Below are 22,445 nucleotides of genomic sequence, written 5' to 3'. Positions count from 1 at the left end.
GTATTTTAGAGCAATAAGAATAATATACCCCCATAGCAAAAAAAAACCAGTGATATCACTGGTTTTTTACTATGGGGGTAAAAATATTAATATTTCAAAATTTTTTACAGAATTATTTCCTCTATGATTGCGACACATATATGTATTATAATGATCTCGCAGGGATCAAAGATTGATTTCATAATGAAAAATGAGAATATCCCATTAAACACTATAAGTTATAACATCGATGTTATAATTTCCTACTCAACAATATGCAACTTATTTGCATTACAAGGCATATTATATTGCGGTTAGATAAATAATTATGAAATACTATAGTTTATATTATAAAAATAATTACATTTAAATACCTAACTTTTTATAATTTTCTGTTTGAAAATTTGAAATATTCATATTGACGTATAGGTATCTTTTTGTAAAGCTACTATAACTACAATTATTGATGTAGCACCAAAAATCATATTGTTATCTCGCTACTGAAGGTAAATGTGGCTTCGTAGTTCGAAGCGGTTGTAAAATGGACGTAGAGGCGCTGCTGCGCGGGAGCGAAAAGTAGTCGCAAGAAAATCGCCGGGATGGGCCTCTCTCAGGTTTCTCTCTGCACCCGGGGTCGAGTTCGCCAACCTCGGTGGTTTTCGGGCAGTTCCGCGAGGCGCGTCGTCGGGCAACGGTAGCGTGGTGCGCGGTCCTCCGCGACGTCGTCGTCGGTTGACGTCATCCCCTGAAGTTAGCTCCGAGTTATAATATGCGCGCCGGTGAAAGAAGTCGCGCTCTCGCGTCGTGTTGTGGTCGCTTCGTTGTAAGAGCGAAGTGCGCGATCGTGTGAAGAAGCAGAAGAAGAAGAAGAGGAAGAAGAAGAAGAAGAGGAGGAGTAGGAGAAGAGACGTGACGAGGAAAGATACACAACGTCGCATCGTGAGAGAAGGTCAACCTCTATCGAGCGCCTCGCGAGAGGCGACGTCGCGGCCGATGACACGTCTAATATAATCTACGAAAGGGGGAAGAGTGCCATCGTCTCGTACCATCACGTACAATACACACGTACATATATGTTGCGTCTACCAATAGACCTTATATATTCGATCGACCTCCCTTCCCGAGCACGCCCTTGAGCGATTCAACGCCGGTTTCCCACGGGAGTCCCTGCTTCTCCCGTTGCGTTATGTCTGTTGTTTGTTTTGTCTAGTAGCTAGGCATTTATCTGTTACGCTTACACATATATATATATATATATATATATATATATATATATGTCACTTCTCTTGAACTTTAGTTAAAGACTCCGAGAGTCTAAAAATATACAGACATTTATATAATATGTATATTTATATCTACAGGTGCGTCAACGATTTTGTTAACAAAGTTTCTTTCTTTGTGAGAACAACGGTTGAGCAAAAGAAATGGTCGCGGAATCTCAACTGATTATCTCCAGACGAGAAGCATCTCAAAGATGAGGAGATGAATGGAAATTCCCCGGTTGTCGTTGTTTCGCAAGATTCCGGATACTCGAGTTATTTTTCTGTCTTACGACAGCGAGTGACGATGACTGGCCGGAGCGTTAATGTAAATTTGTTGATCGAATGACGTTTCCTTCTGCGTAATCAAAATCTATTTAGATGTGTCACATTATTGCCGTTAATTTAACTCCGAAATGCAAACACGAGTCAAGTGACGGTTCTCCGAATGAGGTTTAATTGGAAGTATTGAAACTTGCATGAATGATTCGACGAAGACCTCTTCTTGGGTTCAAACGCACGCAGAAAGTACTTCTCCAATACAACGAAATAATGTTTCATTGTTATATTCATTCGCTGTTATAAATTCCATTGTATTGTACATTTCTTATGTAGATATCAAGTTGAATTTTAAACTTGCTGGGAAAACATGTTTGCCAAAGAAATCACATTTATGAGATTTTTTAAATTACTTTAATGATTATTTATAATTGATATTATTTATATCATTTATTGAGATTATTTGTATAATCATAGGTATATTAATTAATGATTATTTTAATTAGTATCACATTGAAAGAAATTTGTGTCCTGTGCACAAGTCAGTTTGGTGAAAAATTAATTTTCATTAAAACCACACAGTCTCGTTTGACTCTTCCTAGACTGGTTAAAATTCTACTTCAAATTAAGCCTCATTAATTTCTTATTAGGCCCCTGGTCTACAATAGAGTCGTAATTCGTAAGGAATTCGCACAAATCACAGTTGATTATTTCAAAAATAATCATCTGTGATTGGGGTCAATTTCTTACAAATTACGAATTACGACTCTATTGTAGACCAGGCCTTAGTCGTCGAGATGTTCACGTAATTATTAACGCAATGGCATTACACATTCTTCCGCGAACATGCCTGTACGTTCCACTTTCCTCTTATGTTTTGCTTTCTTCATCAACCCCGCCTATGTTGTTAATTCACGCCAGATTACTCATCGAGCAATGAACCGCTTGTTCGAGACTGATCAAATTTTACACCGACAGACCAAACATAATTTTCCAGGAAAAGACCAATCATTATTGTTTCCCAATTAATACTCGTAGAAAACACTCGTGGATTTCTTCAGTCGTCGAGAGTGAATGTAATCAAGCTAAGCCTTGACGTAGAAGGCGTCTGGAAACTCTTTTCTCTCTGAACGAATCCGTTCTCCGGTTCAAACCGCAGATCCGAGAATGCAAGATAGATTGCTAACCGGAAGACTTCAATCGGTTTGTGCTACGTCGCGTCGGATTAACGAGAGTTTCATAGTCGATTGCCTCGCGCTCGGAAACCTCATGGAGCGAAGAATGTCGGTCACACGTTGATATTTTTGGAACGTTTTGCTGATACGTCGGAAAAAGGCTGATGCATCGCATTTACGATTTTTCGTCGTTAAATTTATTATCGCAGACCATCGTTTCATTGTATTCCATTTAATTGATCCAATCAAATACCCGTAATACAGTATAAATTTCCTCGCGATGATCGTCCAACAATAGCTATTGTAGCCATGATTATAAATGTTAATCTCTTTTCACATGATTAATAGGCGAAAAAAGCAATATAGTATAATCCTTATTGTAGTTATAAATTAATTATTTATAATTTATTGCCTCGTTCCTCTTCACCTTTTCTAATTAGAAATGAATTGACAGGTATCCGGAATCTTAGCAATGTCAAAGAAGACCGGCTGCAAGATGCTAGTCCATCAAGTGTCGGCCGTGCTTCCGGACGACAGGCCAATAACTGCCATTAGCGTTGTCGAAGACGTAGACAAGTGTCCGCCGAACTACACAGTGGTACGATGTGTTAAAATACACTTATCTCTGATGTATGTGTTTATCTGTCGTCGCTGTGATAATTAGAGATACCGTTGCGTTTGTTTAAGGTGTCGAGAACGTACGACCAGGACACCGACGCCGATCTGTGGAGAGAAAACGGACTATTCATTAAGAAGAAGGGAAGATACATCTGCTTCTCGAAAACCGAGGGCCCGCCTGGTTGCGTGGTTGAAGATATCGTGGTGATTAACGAACGAGACACTCCACCGGAAGGATACAATATGATTTCGTATACCGTGGATTCGAGTAAGTCTCTCTTTCTCTCTCTCTCTTTAGTGTGTTACTGTATTTAACTAATCAGATATGTAAATTTGTAATTTGAAAAACTAAATTGCAGGGCAAAGGGCCTGGCGGAAGAAACAGGTGTGCTATAAAATTAGGAATAAGAACTCGTGCGCGAAAGCAGTCACAGATATTATAATATGCAGTAGGATAATCCACAAGGACTCCAAATTAGCGCCTATTGGGTTTTCCGCTGCCGGGTATGTTGCTTTTAATATTGAGCCACTTCAGCTCGATTCTTTGCACTTTTTTAATGCATATTTATAATTGATTTTATGTTTAATTTACATTTTGAAACACTTTAATTATTTGTATATTTATCAAATATGTTATAACAGAAAAGAATAACTGTAGTTAAAAGTTTATAACAATATTTTCCAAGTGTAAAAAAGATAAATACGGAATATTTATATATATCAGAAAATAGAGTGCAAAGAAAGAGAGCCTATACTCTATACCTTCTCATGCAATGTCTTGTGTAATCGCAATATATTTTAAGATATCTGTTTCTTTTCAGAGTTATAAATGGTGTTCGCGTATGCTATAAAACAGTAGATATCATAAATGCGAATTCGGATACACAGCCATACGTTAATATAGAGTGAGTTACTGTTTTTGCATTAAATTTATTGCGTTATTTCAATTTCATCCTATATTGTTATACGTATTTTAGCTTACTACAAAGCCCTTCTCCGAATCCTTCGAACGGATCTCCTCACAGACCAGCCCCCGAGAGGCCCCCGAAACCAAAGTTCGCGCCAAAAGCAGTCAACGGGATCTATCCGCAAATTGGTAGCGGAGCTAATAAGGACAATGACGAGTCTGGCGATCGAGATTACGAAGTACTGAGTCTTAATGCGAGAATCAGACCCACGAGGCCGGCGCCTCAACCGCCCACGTCCGCCTTGCCCGTCCCTGTCGGTTCGACGACCGTTTACGGCACACTTCCGGGCTCGTCCGATCTCGATGGAGTTCCGTTCGCGCTTAATCCTCGTCTTATCACTAATCATCCTGATTCTGCGAGTGTAAGTATGATAATTTGGAGAGTATAGTTATCGATTGACTTATAACCATAGGCGTTCGCAGGAGGAGACAAAAGGGGACATTTGCCTTCCTTAGGATCAATAAAAAAAATTAAGCATGTGCTCTCTTTTTGAATAAACATTAGAATTTATTTGCATATTTAACATAAAAAAATAAAAATAACAAAATTTTTTTCAATTTAAAAATCAAACAAATTCAAATTAATCAACTCCCTCCTGGAAAAAAATCTTGTGCACGCCCATGCTTATAACTTACTTTCTCTGATATAATATAATTAATTTCTTCCAAATGTTTCGACAGAGCAAACTTCCTGTTATCAAAGTGTGGACACAAAGAGATTTGGATAGAGAGGTACGTTGTACTAAATTTTTTAGCGATTATTTTTGGTGATAAATATAATTCTGACGTTCTCTATCCGCAGTTCTTCTACGACTTCCGTGCGGAGAGGGAGACTTGAAGGACGCGACATTTGTGCCAGAACCAATTCTGCGAGTTTTCGTGAGCGAGACCTTCCTGCCGTTATATTCATACACGTTTGTATCCGATATAATTAATATTAGCCAAACAAGCGTAAATGGAGTGCCTGAACGAATGATTTATATACTAACGCGCGAAAGAGAATCGAACCGCACGACGCTTACAAAAAAAAATTGGGGATTGTGTACTGCTCTTGAGAAGGAATAACATAAAAAAAACTTACTCGACTTACATAAAAAAACTTACTGTTCGCGTTTCTTCTTCTCACGCCCCACTTTTAGATTTTGATACCGGTTGATAGCGTTGTCATATTTTTATAGACTTGCGTTATATCTTTCAGATAGATAGTAGAGATTATATATGTATAAAAAATATATGTACACACACACGCAATTTGTATTATAATTAGAGATTTTTTGCGTATCTCACAAATATCGCATAACTTGAACGCTTGTAAACTATTGTGCGCACGAACAAATGCATAACTTTATTGACAGTGGCAGCGCGTTCTCGTTGCGTATTCAGTACTGAATCCTAAGTTCGTGGCGAGAATGCACATCACAAAAGCTATTTAATTTAATTTAATTTCCTCCTATTTCATCTTTGATGCGATATATGTATACTATTTTTTATACGGAGATTCGAATATTTATCCTGCAATTTTTGATTAAATTGCTTCTCCCTCCTCCTCTTTGTGTTGTAATATAATATTTTTTGTTTGCATACTCACATTTGTATCTATATCTATTCTATTTAAAAGCATATATATATATGATTGTGTTGAAGAAAAAAATCATGTCTTCGAAATTGTCGAGATCCGCGACGTTAGATCTTATTCTTCCAATTGAGACCTCTCATCGTTCTATTCTTTGAAAATTAAATTCGTACCTTATGGTAAGATTCCTCGTCGAATGTACGCGAACGTAATTTAATTGTAAGATAGACAGACCCGTGTATATGTTAATAATAGTTTTAATAAAAGATGATGTGGGTGAGAAGTGAACTACCAAACATATCTTTGCATTCATTAAATGAAAATCATATAAGGGTAATGGAAAATATAATAGTTCGAGATAATGATTTTTATAAATAAAAGTATCGTATCAAAAAATATCGAGACAAGTCATCATATTTTTTTCACAGATTACAAAGACTTATAAATAATTTCACAGCAGAAACAGTTAAATCAACGTATTATAAACATCTATCAGAAAGAATCAAATAAGTTAATCATTTAAAGTGCGACTTCAAGATCTATAAAAGACTCGCATGTATACATTTTTATAGATAGTATGTTAAAATTCGTATAATAATTCATGATATTACACACGATATTAGTAAGGCAGGAGACAAGATTGTGTGTGCTTTTCTAATCCTGCTTGTAAGAATTTTCTATTCCTTGATCACGATATTGCTTAAAATTCCGTTTTGCGTTATAAAAACGAGAAACGCCGTGACTAAAAATATTTAATTAGTCGGAAGCGAGTCAGAGGATCAGAATCTTCTGTACTTTGCCTTTATCGGTGAATTGTCGGCCGACACGGCGGGACGAAAGATACTTTTGCCCGGCAGGACATTGGCCAGTCGTCAGACAAACGGCCCTGTCCAGTGTCTGACGTGCGTCGTCGAGGTACTGCCGACCGTCGTTTGCACTCCGTGCCTTTCCAGCACTGCCGTAGCCTTAATTCTGCTCTTGTACTTTACATCCTTCGGTTTCAGCATGCTCTTGTGGTTGCTCAGCAGCCTCGAAGGCGTGAGGATCGACTTATTGCTGAGGCCGGTTGCCTCGAGGAAATGATCGTATCCGCTGGTTCCGCCAGTTTCACCATTGCTGTTGCCATTACTGATGGCAGGAACATTGTTGTTTTCTTTGACGACACCATTTTGATCGGCGTTGTTGAGCCCGTTATAGCCCAGTCTCTCGGATCCGTCGCCCTCGGGTCGATCAGGATCGTCCGACAGGTCGCATTCATCCAGATTGAATTCCTCAAAGTTTTGCCGAATGTCAAAATCCTGGACACACGAGGAAAAAAATTGTTTTAGAAATTAGAATATATTATTCGCCCAAAACATCTTATTATAAATCTCGTCCGCGAGGGTCCTTACCTGATCGAGTTCGCCGTGACGCTCCTTTGGGCGATTTCTATCCTTCGTCTGCTCTTCCGGATCGCCGATTTTGAATTCTTCAAAATGCCGAACGATGTTTGTAACTCTGGCAGCGTTTTTCGACTGATCCCGTTCTTTCTGTCTCACTTGAAAGGATGAGCGCACATGATTGAATCTACTCTTCCAGAATCCACCGCCTTCGCGACCTTTCATCTCTCTCGTCGAACTCCTGGCCGAACTCTTTGTTTCCTCCAGATTTAGATTCTTCGCCGCCTTTGACGATACTAATCCTAAAATACTTCTTTTCGTAGGATCCCCGGTAGTGTCTTGCTGTCTCTTTTCGTCAATTAAGAATGACGGACTCGGAATTTTCTTCAAAATTAGCGTATTATTACAGCGAAATTGTGGCTTTGGCGGCAGAGCTGGTGGCGTCCTGGGCGGCGTCGGTGACATTGCTACTTCCGGTAGCGATTCGATATCTTCGTAATCCAAGTTCTTAGCAATAGTTAGTCCTCGTGCGGACATTTGCAGACAGGCCTTCTCCTCGATCCTTTCCATTTTTAAGGGAGGATTATTCACCTGAGATTTTACCGAAACCTTTCTCATCTCTTCGACATCGACCTTGGGTTCAATAATAACCAGTGGAATCGCCTTGGAATCGTCTTTGGAATCGTCATCCGACTCCTTTTGAACGATTCTCATACCAAACTCATCCTCGGACGCGCTCGTCTCGTTTTCCACGGGCTCCTCCTCTCTCGGAGAATCTTTACTGTCTGCGGCGGATTCCTCAGAGTTTCTCCTCTCCATCTCCGAACCCACCGATTCGATATCGGACAATCTAGCCGACTGGAAGCGTACGATTCTACCGCGATGCTTGAATCGGCGCGGTACCGACAGCACCGAGTTCTCCTCTTCCTCCATGTCCTGCAGCAAGATTTGATTCACACATTCTAACACAGAGTTGTGGTTACTGTTTGGCCGGTAAGTGCTATGCCTGAACACGTCCTCATTCAACCGGTCTTCGTCAGGATCGCTATACCAGTTACCACTAGTGTCCTCCACCAACAACTCGGGTGTCTCGATCTTTACCTCGCTGCTAGAAAAGATTGAAAGGAAATTGTGTTTGAAAAAGAAAAATTAGAAAATATAAATGGAATATAATGGCGTGAATATTTATAATAAAAATCTTGTAACAAAAAAAAAGAGCAACGTACACATTATTATTATTATTGCTATGATTATCTTTCGTCCTTAACAGCAACTCCGTCTGCTGGAGGTTCCTCTCGTTCGTTTCGTTGCAGGCGTTTACGTAAATCGGTTCCTCGTCATTCTCTCCTTGATCATTCATCTTTACGTCCTGATTCTCATCCTCCGAGACGAAGTTACAGTCCATCCCATCATCCTTGCTCTCTGTCCTCGTAATGCCGACTACCTCGACCACCACATCGGAACCTTTGGCCGTCGTTTTCTGGCCCTTTATCCTGTGAAGGATCCTTCTTGTCGTTATCGTATCATCATCTTCCATGTCCTCATTCTCATCCGCGATCATCGTCGTCTCGTTCTCGCTGTCAGTCACTGTCGTCGGCGTATACCTGTTCGGACACTTGTTTAAGGTCGAGCCAGGTGACACGTCCGTGCTCTCGCCCTCGCAGAAGCCCTCCGTACTGAGCAACGAAGGGCTGCCCTCCGTCGTCGTGGTGATGATGGACGCATGATCGGTGTTCTCGCTGCTGGTCAAACTGGCTTTGGAAATGTCGCTGCCGGCGAAACTGTGTGTCTTCTTCACGCTATTGCGGTTCAGCTCGTCTAAGATGCCGGACGACGCCGGATTCAGTCGCGTGATTATCTCGCATTTTAGACTCGCGATATCTTTGCCGATACCGCTCTCTTGTAGCGTCTCCTTCTGGAAATGATTAGCACGCGAGTTAGTGTCGAAGAGACTTGAATTTGTAGGAAATATAGAGTGGAGAACATTTTTTACTCTCTTATTCTTTGCACATTATTCCCTCTTATTATATTTTCCATTGTTTCTAAATAAATCGCTTATTGTGGGAAATAATTATACTATAATTATCATATTCTTTTTTAAATTACTTGCAAATCGCCGAGGTTCTGCAGATTTTTTTCAACATTGGCGTTGACTGTCCCGGCGGCTATCGTCGTCCGATCACGTTTGCCTTTAATGTAGTTCTTCGTGTATCGCCTGAGCATAGTAATCTCCAGCTGCTGATTTCTAATAACAGTGTCCTTCTCGCAGAGCATCTGTCTGATCGACTTTTGCTCCTGCTTCAGTCGTCCCTCCAGGTACAGCAACGCCCGCAGTATCCTCGAGAGCTGTTGATCCCGCAGAATCTTCTCGGACTCGTGGCCGGTCGTACGGTGATCCAGCTCCTTCACCAGGTCCCGACATTTCTTCGTGGCGGCTTTTAAAGCGTCCTGGGTGCGCGCCAGTTCCTGCTTGAGCGTCCGGACCTCGATTTCCATCTTTAAAACACAAAGAAAACATTTCCCATAAGTATAAGAGATTTTTGCGCTTTAATCAGCTGATTTCTGTCAGAAATCAGCTGATAACTGTCAAAAATATTAATCGAGTTTAAAGCATTCTAACATATTATTTAAAACATTTATCTTATTTTAATTTTTATAACATATTATTAATTTAAAATTTAATTAGCAAATTAATGCTTTATTATATTTTTTAACGGAAATCAGCTGATTAATAAGAGTTAATTTGAAAATATTAATGTTACAAAAATTGAAATAAAATAATATGTTACAATACTTTAAATTCGATTAATATTTTTGACAGGTATCAGCTGATTTCTGTCAAAAATAGTAATGGAGTTTAGACAAACTTTCTATTTTTTTTAAATATCATTCTTTTTAATATAAAACTGAAGAATAGCGCTAATAAAATTAATCTTTTTTTCCCTCAAAGATCCTTCTTTTCTAGATTTCTACATCGCTCTTTCTCTCTCAAGATGAATGGCTTTGCACAATGCAAATCACAACGAGATATTCATCATATGCATTGCAGACATGAAGGATGAAAGCTGTCTGCGCAAAATCGATGAACAATGCCAGCTTCGACCTTGCTTCCCGTCAACGAAAGAGGAAGAGTCTCTCGACAGAGCTGACTCGGAGAAAGAGTGACGTTCGTTGATCCAGATGCAAAAGGAGGGTCGGATCGACCCGACTCTAAAACCGGAAGGACTTGACCTGGAACCACGGGAAACCGGTAAATCGCGATTCGCGTTCGACGGTCGATCCATTGTTAAGTAAACACTTTTCAACTTGATGCCTTGACTATCCATAAAGGTAGGGGAAAAGTTGCATATCGGGTAATGAATGATGACAAAAGCAAGTCTCATTGTTGCGCCAGCATCAGTTAATGAGATTCTTTGAGAAATTTGATCCGAATGATGATTCAATCAAAGGATTTGGATGAATTATAATTCAAAGGTGCTGACTCGAATATAGTCAAGAATCTTATAAAGTTACAATACATATTCTTGAAATCTAGAATCTCGAGCTCAATTTTTATTTTTTGTATTTCTAGATAATTTATGATTTTATCAGATTTCAGCTTCTGCGCATGCTTAAATTATAAAGCGGTATTAGTATTTATATTTAATTAATAAGCACTTAAATGTAAATCAATATTTAAAAGATATTTCCAAGAGTAATTTAAAAATTACTACTAAATTATATTATTATCGAAAGAGTATTCTCGAGAGAATTTATGGTTCCGCGATTTTTGTTTCCGCGAAACGCGTTTTTTAGATAAAGAAATCGCGAAGCGGCACTTTCCGCTAGTCGCGATTTAATACATAGCCGACGATCTAACGGCGATGCAGCTAAAGTGCAAGCCGCAATTACACTGTGGTTTATTCGCGGCTCGATGCACCGTGTGTCTTTCCCGCTTTACAGGGGGTTAAGGATACGATATATCGACCGGAACGACGGTAACGAGACGCATCTTCCCATCTCTCGCGAATATCTCCCTGCTAGATAACTCGTTCGATGTTCATTCGTCCTTAAATCGATAAGTCGCAGCTGCATCTAATTAAATCGCGAGATGCTAATCGCGTCGCAAGAAAGAAGCAAAGATCTTCGCAATTAATAAAATTGCATACTTAGTCCGGCTTCTTAGAAATAATTTATTTTTTCATGAAGAATTGCATCGTGCTTTCCAAGACGGATATATGTACATATATTCTTGTCTAAATCGCTTGCATTTTTTTCATGTCTCTTTAGCTCTTTTAAACATGCATTATCTCTTTGTCAAATTTTTGCATTCTAATGTTTTAATTCTTTTTACTATTTTTTGTGAAATTATATATTATATTTTTAATATTTATATTTTATATTTTTAATATTTTTTAATATTTATCGACGTCTTTATTGATATTAGAAATTTGTAATCAAATACACTATTGTACTAAAGGGAGTTTCTTTTTCTCGTTTATGCACGGAGAGAATTTTCTCTTAGAATTTTCTTTAGAATTAAATATTATAATAACTACAATAAAATATGTGGAGATTAATATTTTTTATTGTGGTAAATATTTAATTAAAGAAACTCGTAAAATTCTCTTAATATTGTCCCACAATTACCATTATTTTCAGGGTGGATTCTAAGAGAAAATCCTCTCTGTGTAGAAAAATATAAAATAAACTAACAAACAAGAGATGACAGTTTTTAGGCAACTATAAATCATCTTTGAAGTCTTCAATATTCTCACTAATTCAAATTTAGTACCGTTTCAGAGACCATAATCTGTCTTTCTCTAACTGTTTCTATACATACATACGTATATGTATACATTTTTTAAATCGAAACAAAGGCCTTTCTGCGAGTATAAATCTCAATGTGCCTACCGACCTAGATACGCAAATTTTTCTATCTGGATTAAACCTCTTAGAATGGTACTTTTTCTTCGCCAGCCTCGCATTCTTAACGCGGAGGCGAAACAATCGCAGGGACCCGAAATACCTGTGTTCGCTGAAGGAGAACACTTTAACGGGAGGAACCTACGCAAGGATCCTTTCGTGAAATTCTGAAGGTAGACCCCGACCGATTACAAGGTTACCGAGTCATCGGGACAGGAGTTTCTCAGGCTATATTGGTGCTGACCATAAATTAAGCGCCCCTGGGCTCTAAGAGGGACGAGCCAAGTGCTAGAATCTCTGATGCGGAACGATCTTTTTAAATACGTACACTCTAAAAAAAACAAAGTTTCTTAACTTGACTAAACCTTTCAACTAAATATTATTATTTTGTTAATTGAACATATAAAAATATTTAAATTATAAATGTGACATATTAAATCTAACAAAACGTATATTTAACTTAAATACTAATATATGTTCAATTAACAAAATAGTGATTTAGTTGGAAAGGTTTAGTCAAGTTAACAAATTTTTTTATAGTGTATGAAATAAAAGTGAATCAAACACTTGGCGTGAATGAAAATAATTATTTTTTTACCCAACGAAACTTTGCCATTTTCGAAATCATGTATTTCAGAAAATTATGAATTTGGAAAAATTATATATATAAATATGTATGTATAAGTAGCTCATTACATTCTCTACTATTTAAATGAGGAAGTGTATAAAAAATTTTCAAATATGCCAATATTATGGAAAGAATTTTCTCTTAGAATTTAAAAGCCTTAGGATTTAAAAACGGCGAAAATCATAATATGGTATTAAAAGAATTTTATGAGTTTTTCTGATTAATATTTACCACAATAAAAATATTAATATGTACATAGTAAAAATTAATTAAACATATTTTATATCTAACTGTGATATTCATATTTTTATTGTGGTAAATATTAATCAGAGAAACTCTTATAAAATTCTTCCAATACCTATTATCCGATGATTTCCATGATTTTCAGGATAAATTTTAAGAGAAGTCTCTCTCTATACAATACTAATATAATATAAAAATAAAAATCTAAATATTAAATAATATTATATCTGGGGCTATGTTTTTATGAGATATTTTTAATAAAATTATTTTTTCTTTCACAATAAAAAAAAGTTTTCTTATTAATAGTTTATTTCAGTGTGCAAACAAAATTTCATATTTGTAATGAGACATATAAGTTTTTCCTTTTATATCAAATTATAATTGATGCGTGATGGCATTAAACAAACCAAATTAAACAAGTTGTAATCATTCTCACATTTCCTCCACATGTAAATCGTAAACTTTGATTTATACTTCAACTTTGGAAATTTAATCTCAATATTTATTTCATACAGCGTGGAAATATATTCCTAAAGGAAACAAGCAATAAAAATAATAATCAGCCGTCATTACTCGACATCGGTCAATAATCCCTCGCGACAACTCGACTCGTGATAATGACCGTGAAAAGCTCACGCGAGAAGAGCCTTGAAGAGACTTGAGAAGGTAGACAGGAAGAGCGTGGATGGGACAGGAAGGCAAGTGTGACACAACGACACGCGAGCATCTCGTTTCCAGGCGTATAGCCTTTCGCGCCTTGCCTTCTTCTCTCTCACATCACCCAGTTGAACGCCCACGAAGACTCGATTTTAATCGAAAATTCACGAGTCCGCCGCGTGTCAGGTATATAACACACGCATATATCGAAAAAGTGTGCTGCGCGACTTTCTCCCGCGAGTTCCCCGGGCAACGGGTTTTTCGGTCCACACCACGGGTTGCCGGTGCACACCGATTGGAGGTCAAGCGAGTCGAGACAGATCGGGGGTCGGTACAGTTATCCCGCCTTTGTGCGTTCGCTTGCTGGGATCGAGGCGAGGGATCTCGCGCTCGATCTCCGTTCCGGATTCACGCGTCGAGTGTAGTATGTGATAACGGCGATATTAGATCGAAAGGAACTGAGTACGGGAAGGTGTTGACTGCACGGTCGAAGAGATCCATCTCTGGTTCCGCGCGCAAGCGGTTCACCAGTGACGTCATCCGCTGCTCGGTGTCGCGCGCGCGGTGCCGATGAATGGAAAGAGGGAAAGAGAGAGAGAATGCACTTTCTCTGGCACACGTTACATGCAGCCTGCATTTGTTGCGCTCGTCGCAACAGCTGCAACACACGCGCATTGTTTTGCTCGCGAACATACACCGGCACCATATGCAATTCCCTCCCGCTCCCGACTGCGAAACGTACAAAGACACCAGCCAGGTGTCGTCGTCCAACGTCCTGACTGGTCCCCGTCGAAGAAGACAAGGAGATTTTTCATCAACTCTCCAAATCAATCAATTAAGAAAATTATTTTCAGGAAATAAAAACCCTGCTTCTTCATCTTTCAAGGTTTACTATACAGAGTCTGGAAATATATAATATTCAGCTTTTACATGACTCGATTTCCGAATTCATTTAAATCCCTTATCTCTCTTTAAACTATATAAATATCTATATATTCGTTAGAAGCAGACATTTGCCTCGGAGTCTTTACCTTCTCAAACTCCTCCTCTTCGCGTTAGTTTGGGGACACCTTTAACGAACTTGAGCGAACTGGCGAGGAATTTCACATCGCTCTGGATGACGCATACGACCACAACGGCGCGGCCGAATTTCACCTGGTCGCACGGCAGCATTCCGCGTGCTGGGGGCTCTTCGTTCGGGCCCCCTCGGGGCCCGGCGAGCAGCCGACTAGTTTGAAGACGCGGGCTCGTTTGCGCGAGCGTGCGGAACACGCTCGTATATGTACAAAATAGGATTCCCTCAATTTCCGGAGACGGCTCGCGAGCTGGACGAACAGGACACCCGAGAGAGGAAACCTGACGACCAACACCTGGAACACGTACGAGCTTAGGCCACGGACCGACTCCGACTGGTCGGCGAACACTCGGTGCCGAGCCACCGAGCCACCAGCGAACGGAGAAGGGAGAACTATTGCCACTCAGGCTCGGATTTTCAAAGCAATTCAGAGCTCGAGTCTTCGACTCGTGACTCTCCGACTCTGAATTCAGCATAGATTTGGAGACTAGGCCGCTTGGGTTTGTAGTTAATTTCGTTTTTCTAGGTAATAGTTTCTCTCTAGGTGCTCTTTGCACCTTTGATGATATGCGACCTTGAAGATGACAAAAGTATGCGAGAGACTTTACGACAGTGTTGTTATTGTATGTAGATTATAATAGAGACGAGAAGCTATTCTGCTCCTGCTTTTACACCGCAATAACACATTTAATTATTGCAAGCAAGTTCGACAAAGACAATTCCAAATCAGCGTTTTGATCAAATCAACGTGTGTCAGATAAGATTAGATGTATAAGATTAAATTGTACAAATGTATGAAATTATATACGCATATGTAGAAATTATATTTGATACATAAATGATACAAACATTTGACGGAATATCTCGATTACGTGTCGTTGAGAATCGAGAAGTTAAACGCTAATTGACAAATCCGATCCTGGAGCAAGTTGGCAGGCGGGGAGAAGAGAGAAAGTAAGAAAAGCAGGTATGGAACGAAGGTGGAAAAGAGATGCAAAGTCTGCCCCACGTAGCGCGAGTGTGCGTGTGTATTCGTCTTACGTGGTCGGTCCATCGTCGTGCCCAGACGGAAACAGGTAGGACCACCGATGGGGACCGCCGTACGTAATGTAAACGTGAACGAAACGTGTCCCTTCTCGGATAAAACGCGAGTTTCGAGCTGGCCTCCGCTCAGCTGACTTACATTTAACACTCCGCATCCTTTGTTCGACAGATACTCTTTATCCCCGATCAATACATTTGTGTTTTCTCCATTTTCTACATCTCTTTGTTAGGTATCCTTTTCAGAGGAAATTCATATTTCCTCATATTTTTCAAACACATTTGCGGATAGATTTTTATTAAGATTATCACATCATATTTATGTTTTCTCATTTTTTCGGACTAACTTTCTTTTAGACCCTTTTGAAAATAATATTTCGCCATATTTTTTAAATATATTTACATTTGCAGATATATTTTTATTAAAACCATCTTTTTTCCAAATTGCTCAAGACTATTTTAGAGGAAGGGGTTGCGCTGATTGTTTCGAGACATCCTTTATCCCGATCCAATATATTAAAAAATATTTCGCCATATATATTTTTGAAACATTTACATCTACAGATATATTTTTATTAAGACTATCGTGGAATTTTTTTCTAATTTGTTGAGGACTATTGTTGAAGATTCGTTCTTCGGATCGAATCCTCGAGGACGATCGAATTTTCTAGAATGTTTTTTGTTAAATTCCTTAGTGTTTACGCCAAGGAAACACGTGAAACCAACGTGTACACTCGCCGCTAATTGGCGTGTGTACATCGCCTGATTTTCCGATGGTCCAATCGAGGACCCCGATCGGCTGCCGCCCTACGCGAGCTCCGAAATTCGCGCGGCCCTCGAGTCTGTCCTCAAGAGAGCGAGCGCCGAGAAACATAAGTCTAGGTACGCGACGAACTTGTAGAAAGTGAATAAACTAAATTAAACCGTTTCAAAACGCGTACAATTATTTGATCACGTTAACCCGGCATCCTACAACGTTAAATCTTATACAACTATTTTAGATGAAAGGGTTGCGCTGATTGTTTCGGGACGTCCTATATGCGTATTTGCGGTTGTCACCCTTGCTCGCGACGACCTAAACTGTCGTTGTCGTTGGAATGTTATCGCAGCCGTTCTTGATCTTGCCTCGATAAATTCGAGATCGTGGCGCGGGAATGGCAATTGTCCTAGAAAACGAGATTCTACAGGTCGGCGCCTGGTCTCCCACAGCTCTTAGATTGTGCAATTGCCGACTTAATGATTGCCGTTTTGTCGAGGCTCTTTCAGGTTCCCTCGCTCGGAAAACCACCTTCGAGCGCATTCGAATTGATCTCTCTCCAATTTTTTCACCATTTTATTATTTCCTCCAATATCCACTTTTTCATAATTCCAGTTATTTTCCTTGCGTCTAACATCGTCCAATTTTGGTCTCTCCTTCTTCGCGTTCCGAGACTGGTACCTGGTACCTGAAACCCTTTCAAGATTAATCGAGTTGATCCCTTTCTCCCTTGCTCCCTTCTAACGCCCTATCGATTTATTAACTCGGTTACCTTAGAAACTTGTGGTTATCAGTTTACAGATAGTAGCTGAGCAACGCTAACATCGTTATCACCGAGTATTCAATACTCGTCTTCTAGGTCTAGGTTTTAGGTGACGAGTTGAAGCTTCTGAAATATGTAACATGTCTCTATTGCGTGAACGATATATTGAGAAAAATGACTGAAATCGTGAACGCGTTTCTTCCGCAGTTCTGAAAAATTCGGGAAATTAAGAAAAAAGAAAAGCACAACTATACTTGCTTTAACAATTCGTGTCCACTTAGATTGAAATCAACTCGGGGTTTTTCCGAGCTTCCGGAAATCCGACATCCATTGAGGTCGATGGTGAAGGCAATTGCAAGTTTAATTCACGTTGACCTTAATTCCACTAATTCTTCGTTTGCGACACGCAAGAGATTATACACTGACGTAAATCGCGAGGAAGTCGTTCACCCAATTGACGATAAATCCTTCAATGTTGTGTCTTAATAAAATTTATTATTTTCAAATAAATTTTTAAAAAATCTATTATTTAATCTTGATTTTAGGTGAAAAGCAAAATTGTTGACATTTCTGATTTTTCGTAATTAAATGAAAAGTATAGAAGGTACCTTATACAAACAATTTAAAAAATTGTTTAAATAAAAAATTCGAAGATGGATTATACACAGAAAAATATGTAGAGAAAACCGATGATAAGAATAAGTCAATGTGTGACACCTGTGAAAAATTGATCTCACATCGGTTTGATCTGTTAGTCGACATTAAAATCAAGCCAATGACGATGATGACATCATCACTTGACTCGATATCCAGCTTCGATAAAAACATTGTGCTGACAGTCCCTCTTCGTTCTACTACAACGACGATAACGATAACGGAACAAAGGTGAGCACCTGGATTTCGCGATCGATCCCGCCCGCACGTGTACTTTATCGTGACAAGTTCACGATTGACGTTATATTCGCTATCGAAATCGCCCTACTTTTGACGGAAAGACAAATTTTCAGCAACCGTAGTTGCTAAACAAAAATAATAAAACGATAAATAAATAAAATAAAATAAAATAAATATTATAAAATAATAAAAAATAATATAATATAATAAAATAAAATAAAATAAAACGATCAAAAAAAGGAAAAGTGCAACGAAAATGTTTGCCAAAATATGTATGTATAAGATATAAATAAATATATGGTATAAAATATTTGAAAAAAATAAAAAGAAGTTTAGAATAGATAAATAATTAATAAAAAAATCGAAAGAAGAAAATACAATGCAACGATGACGTAAATAAAAGTAACAATAATTATAAAAAAGAATTCGTATATATATAATATTTCACGTATATCGATCCAATCGTAGAATGCATATGGAATGAAAGATCGTGAATGATATTACAAAGTTGTGATTTCGAGACGCCGCCATGGTTTCCTAAAACCTGGTTTTTCATTCAAGAAGGAAAAAACCTGGAAACTACTCATTATATAGCGATGTAACGCGCAAATGCCTACTGTTTCGCGATAAACGCAGGGAAAATTATCCAGGGAAACGAGTATTGTGTTATTGCCTACGTTAATAAATACTTGTAGACCGACCGCAAAATTCCGGTTTTACGTGAATACGAACGTCCTGTCGGACGATTACGTCACTCCTTATCACAGGTATCGCACACTGGCTTATTCTTATCGCGGTTTCCCCAATGTATACGTAATCTTCCTGCAGTCGATCTTCGCGTGCACATCCTTTATTTTCTCAATTTTTTAAAAATTCTTTACATATTTCCTATTTTTCGTTCATTCATAAAAAATCTTCAAAATGTCAAAAATTTCATTTCTTAGCAAAGAAATTAATCTTAATTAAATATCGAACTTTTTAAATTTAATTTAAAAACAATAAATTTTATTACAACTTTAAAGGTACAGGTTATAATTCTTATCTTGTTGCATCTTTCAATGACGGTTCGGATAATGATAAAAAATAATTGTGCAACGGGATAATCTCTTTGGCTGATCTTACCGTTTTTCAGCGAATAACACGTCGATTCCGTGGAACTCTTGCACGATGTTTGATTACTTATTACGCTCATTAGTTCTCCCTCGTGGTGAATCGTAAACATAGTTAGGAATCTAGTCAAACTATCAATATTTGATCTCATTTAAAATAAACGGGATCAATATATTAAAAGAAAACGTAAAATGCCTTCGACATCGTTTTATCTCCGATATCACATTAATTGGATTTTATTAATATTGTATTAATTGGATTTTCTATTTAATTGGTGACCGTGAATGTCCGATAGCACTGACATGTTCATAAAGAGAAGACTAAATAAGTTTAAATGGATTAAAAGAGAATATCGATTAATAGAAGCTGAATTAAATACATGTAGTTTGAATTAAATTGAGAAAACTTAATATATATTAAATTATATATATTGCGTTGTCGCATCTTGGGATGCGAGTGCAATTTATATCTAACAATAAGAATCATTTACGAAAAAATTATTTCACTGTGCGGGTACTTTTATTATACACGCTTCCATGATCTTTCGACCAGGACATGTCAACTTGTCGATTTTTTTCTACACCACCTCCCTATTTTGTAGAAATTGTGCCCAAATTTAGAGAATCATAAATGTGGAACAAAAATATTTTTACATTAAAAAAATAAATTCTATCGGTTGCAGTCAATGCTTCTAATTAATATCAGCGTTTCGATGCAAAATAATAATGGGTGAGAACCACTGGTTGCTCCGTATGCCTTTTACAGCCACATAAAACAATGTCGCGTGTGTGTCGCGAATGACATATGGCAACCAGTTGCAGAAAGTATTAAAAAAAGAAAAAATGCAAGATCGATATACCGCCGAGATAAGATATTAGCGTGTCATAGCTCGTCGTTAAAAACAAACGTGACAATTGCTTCTCTAAAACAAACACATAAACAATAAAAAAGCGACGACAATACTTTACGATCGTGTGAAGTGACTCACTGAACGTTTACATAATACAATAGAAAAATAGAATAAAAATAATCGTATATTTTGTTGAAAAATGACATTTTCGTAAAATGTTTCAGCTCGACATTGAAAATACATTCGAGCGAAGCACGGCTCGATATTTTTCAGGACAGACCGAAGCCACTTCCGGCGAACGGTTCTCGCATGCGGAAAACGATTCCGAGAATCGCGTGGTGAAGCGGTTGATGCAGTGCGAAAAAAATATATATGATAAAGTTGTCTGTACATCGTGAATCGTTAACGATCGTGTTATCTTATCGGGGCATGGAATTTCTCCCGCTCTCTTTCCCTCTTTAAAATTGGCTACCGTGCGTGCGTCAACAAAAGTGGAGCGCACATTTCGGATGCGCTTTATCGATTAATCGAGGAAAGCAAAAAATTCTCCGCATACTTTCGTAAATAAATCCTCGCTCTTTGACGTTCGTTCTTCCGTTCATAATTTCTATGGCGGAAATACATTTGCCGAAAATAGCTGGAAGAGCGAGCCGCAAAGCTTCGATAACGACGCGAACTATTATAGTTATCAGTGAGAGCTATTTTCGTCCTAGTCGTGTCAATATCAAGGATCTACACGCCAGCGAGAGCGTTTAATGTCAAGCGACTATAAGGCGCCAAGAAAGAAATCTCCTCGAGTCTGAATAATTCGCTCGCGCGATTACGTTCGATTCAATTACGAAGCTGTCACGGACAAGTCAAAGTTATATAGGACTTTCGCCCCATATCGGTCGGACAGAGAAAACTAGCTGAGCGCATTTTTTTCGTCGCAGAATACATTGCATGCTCGATCGCCCGCATTCCGCTCTAATTGTCACACGCACTTTTCTCTTATCAAGTCAGCATTATATCCGCGATCGAACTTGACAGGACGATAATAAACTCAATTCCAACGGATGCTACCGCTCTCATGGAATATTATCCGCGTATATTTCATTTTCCTTTGGAGAACTATACACGGAGAGAACTTTCTCTTAGAATTTACCCTGAAATTCATGGTAATCATCAAATATATAAATCAATTTTATAAGAATTTCTCTGATTAATATGTATCACAATAAAAAATATTAATATGTACATAGTAAAATTTATCGAACATATTTTCTATTTTATTGCGGTAGATATTACTATTTTTATTGTGGTAAATATTAATCAAAGAAATTCTTACAATAAAATTCTTTCAATACCATATTGTCCATGATTACCATGATTTTCAGGGTAAACTCTACGAGAAAATTCTCTCTGTGTATGTCAACTTGTAGGAAAATGAAATTTATCGGAAATAATACAATAAAAATATAATAAATAATAAAATAATAAATAAAAAATATATAATAAATAAATAAAATAAAATATTTGTGATGCATATCTTTGCATTTCATTGAGATCGCACGCTCTAATAAATGATTAGCGGATACTTCTGTGCGGCCTTCATCCTTTGATCATTCACGGCCGGCTTCTTGCTCTCGTAATCATCTCGATCGCGATAGAGATAGCACGCGAGATTCGCGACACGGATAACAAACACGCGGCAGGGCGGGACACCGATATTATGTTTGAAAACTGAGCATACGTGTCCAATGTGTAATGAATCGCCCACGGGGGTTCATGTAGGTCTGAACCCTCCATTATTCCCCTCTTGTTCTCAACACCTTCTTGTTCACAACATCACCGCGGTCAGCTTGTTTTGCTAGTTTTTTCTATAACACGCGTTATTACGATTTACTCAAGGAAAAAAATTAGCTACCGTAGCTCAATTTTAGCTGTCATCCTTACATGGAGAGAATTTTCTCAGAATTTACCTGAAAATCACATAAATATAAATACTAAATTAATCGAATATATTTTATATCTTAATGTAGATATTAATTTTTTACGGTGGCAAATATCTCAGAGAAATTTTTATAGAATTTTCTAATACCATATTGTCCCACGATTATCATGATTTTCAGGGTAAATTCTAAATTCTTTCTGTGTACATTACAACCTGAAATTAGTTATCATGCCTAAATTTTAGCTATAATTTAACGGAGAATTCTGTAGCTAAAAAATATTAGCTATCATAGCTAAAATTTAGACATAATAATTAAAAATGTGTTAATATAGGGACAACTCAAATTTTTTTTCTGTACCA

At 38.0% G+C, this 22,445-nt stretch overlaps 2 protein-coding genes across 9 annotated transcripts in view; one reads left to right on the top strand and one right to left on the bottom strand.

Annotated features, from left to right (window-relative positions):
• Window positions 1-585: 585 nt before the first annotated feature.
• Window positions 586-6,146, top strand: Mvb12 (multivesicular body subunit 12-like Mvb12). Of its 4 annotated transcripts, none has more exons than XM_029308218.2 (9): window positions 586-1,031; window positions 1,341-1,566; window positions 3,147-3,290; window positions 3,380-3,578; window positions 3,670-3,814; window positions 4,132-4,215; window positions 4,288-4,639; window positions 4,959-5,009; window positions 5,080-6,146. In XM_029308218.2, the coding sequence occupies exons 2-9, from the start codon at window positions 1,462-1,464 to the stop codon at window positions 5,113-5,115; spliced, it is 1,116 nt and encodes a 371-aa protein (XP_029164051.2). In that variant the 5' UTR covers window positions 586-1,031; window positions 1,341-1,461; the 3' UTR covers window positions 5,116-6,146. The 4 variants fall into 4 exon arrangements, with proteins under 4 accessions (XP_029164051.2, XP_085338745.1, XP_029164069.2 ...); XM_085482619.1 differs by having other exon boundaries at window positions 586-1,044; XM_029308236.2 differs by lacking the exon at window positions 1,341-1,566.
• A 100-nt stretch (window positions 6,147-6,246) lies between these two features.
• Window positions 6,247-22,445, bottom strand: part of LOC114935367 (uncharacterized) — a 41,934-nt gene continuing 25,735 nt past the window's right edge. For 2 of the 5 annotated variants that reach the window (XM_085482615.1, XM_085482617.1), the window contains exons 2-5: window positions 9,336-9,725; window positions 8,456-9,144; window positions 7,242-8,337; window positions 6,247-7,148 (exon numbers count right to left, since the gene is read on the bottom strand). In XM_085482615.1, coding sequence (XP_085338741.1) covers window positions 6,723-7,148; window positions 7,242-8,337; window positions 8,456-9,144; window positions 9,336-9,725 — 2,601 coding nt within the window. In that variant the 3' untranslated portion in view covers window positions 6,247-6,722. Of the gene's footprint in view, window positions 7,149-7,241; window positions 8,338-8,455; window positions 9,145-9,335; window positions 9,726-14,693; window positions 15,087-22,445 lie in introns of those variants that run through there. The other 3 variants (XM_085482616.1, XM_085482618.1, XM_029308197.2) reach the window with 2 other exon arrangements.

This window comes from Nylanderia fulva, unplaced genomic scaffold, assembly GCF_048542155.1.
Source record: "Nylanderia fulva isolate GAGA-0341 unplaced genomic scaffold, ASM4854215v1 Scaffold21, whole genome shotgun sequence".
Lineage (NCBI taxonomy): Eukaryota > Metazoa > Arthropoda > Insecta > Hymenoptera > Formicidae > Nylanderia > Nylanderia fulva.
The sequence above is the reverse complement of the archived record's forward strand: the minus strand, read 5'-3'. Positions and strand labels throughout refer to the sequence as shown.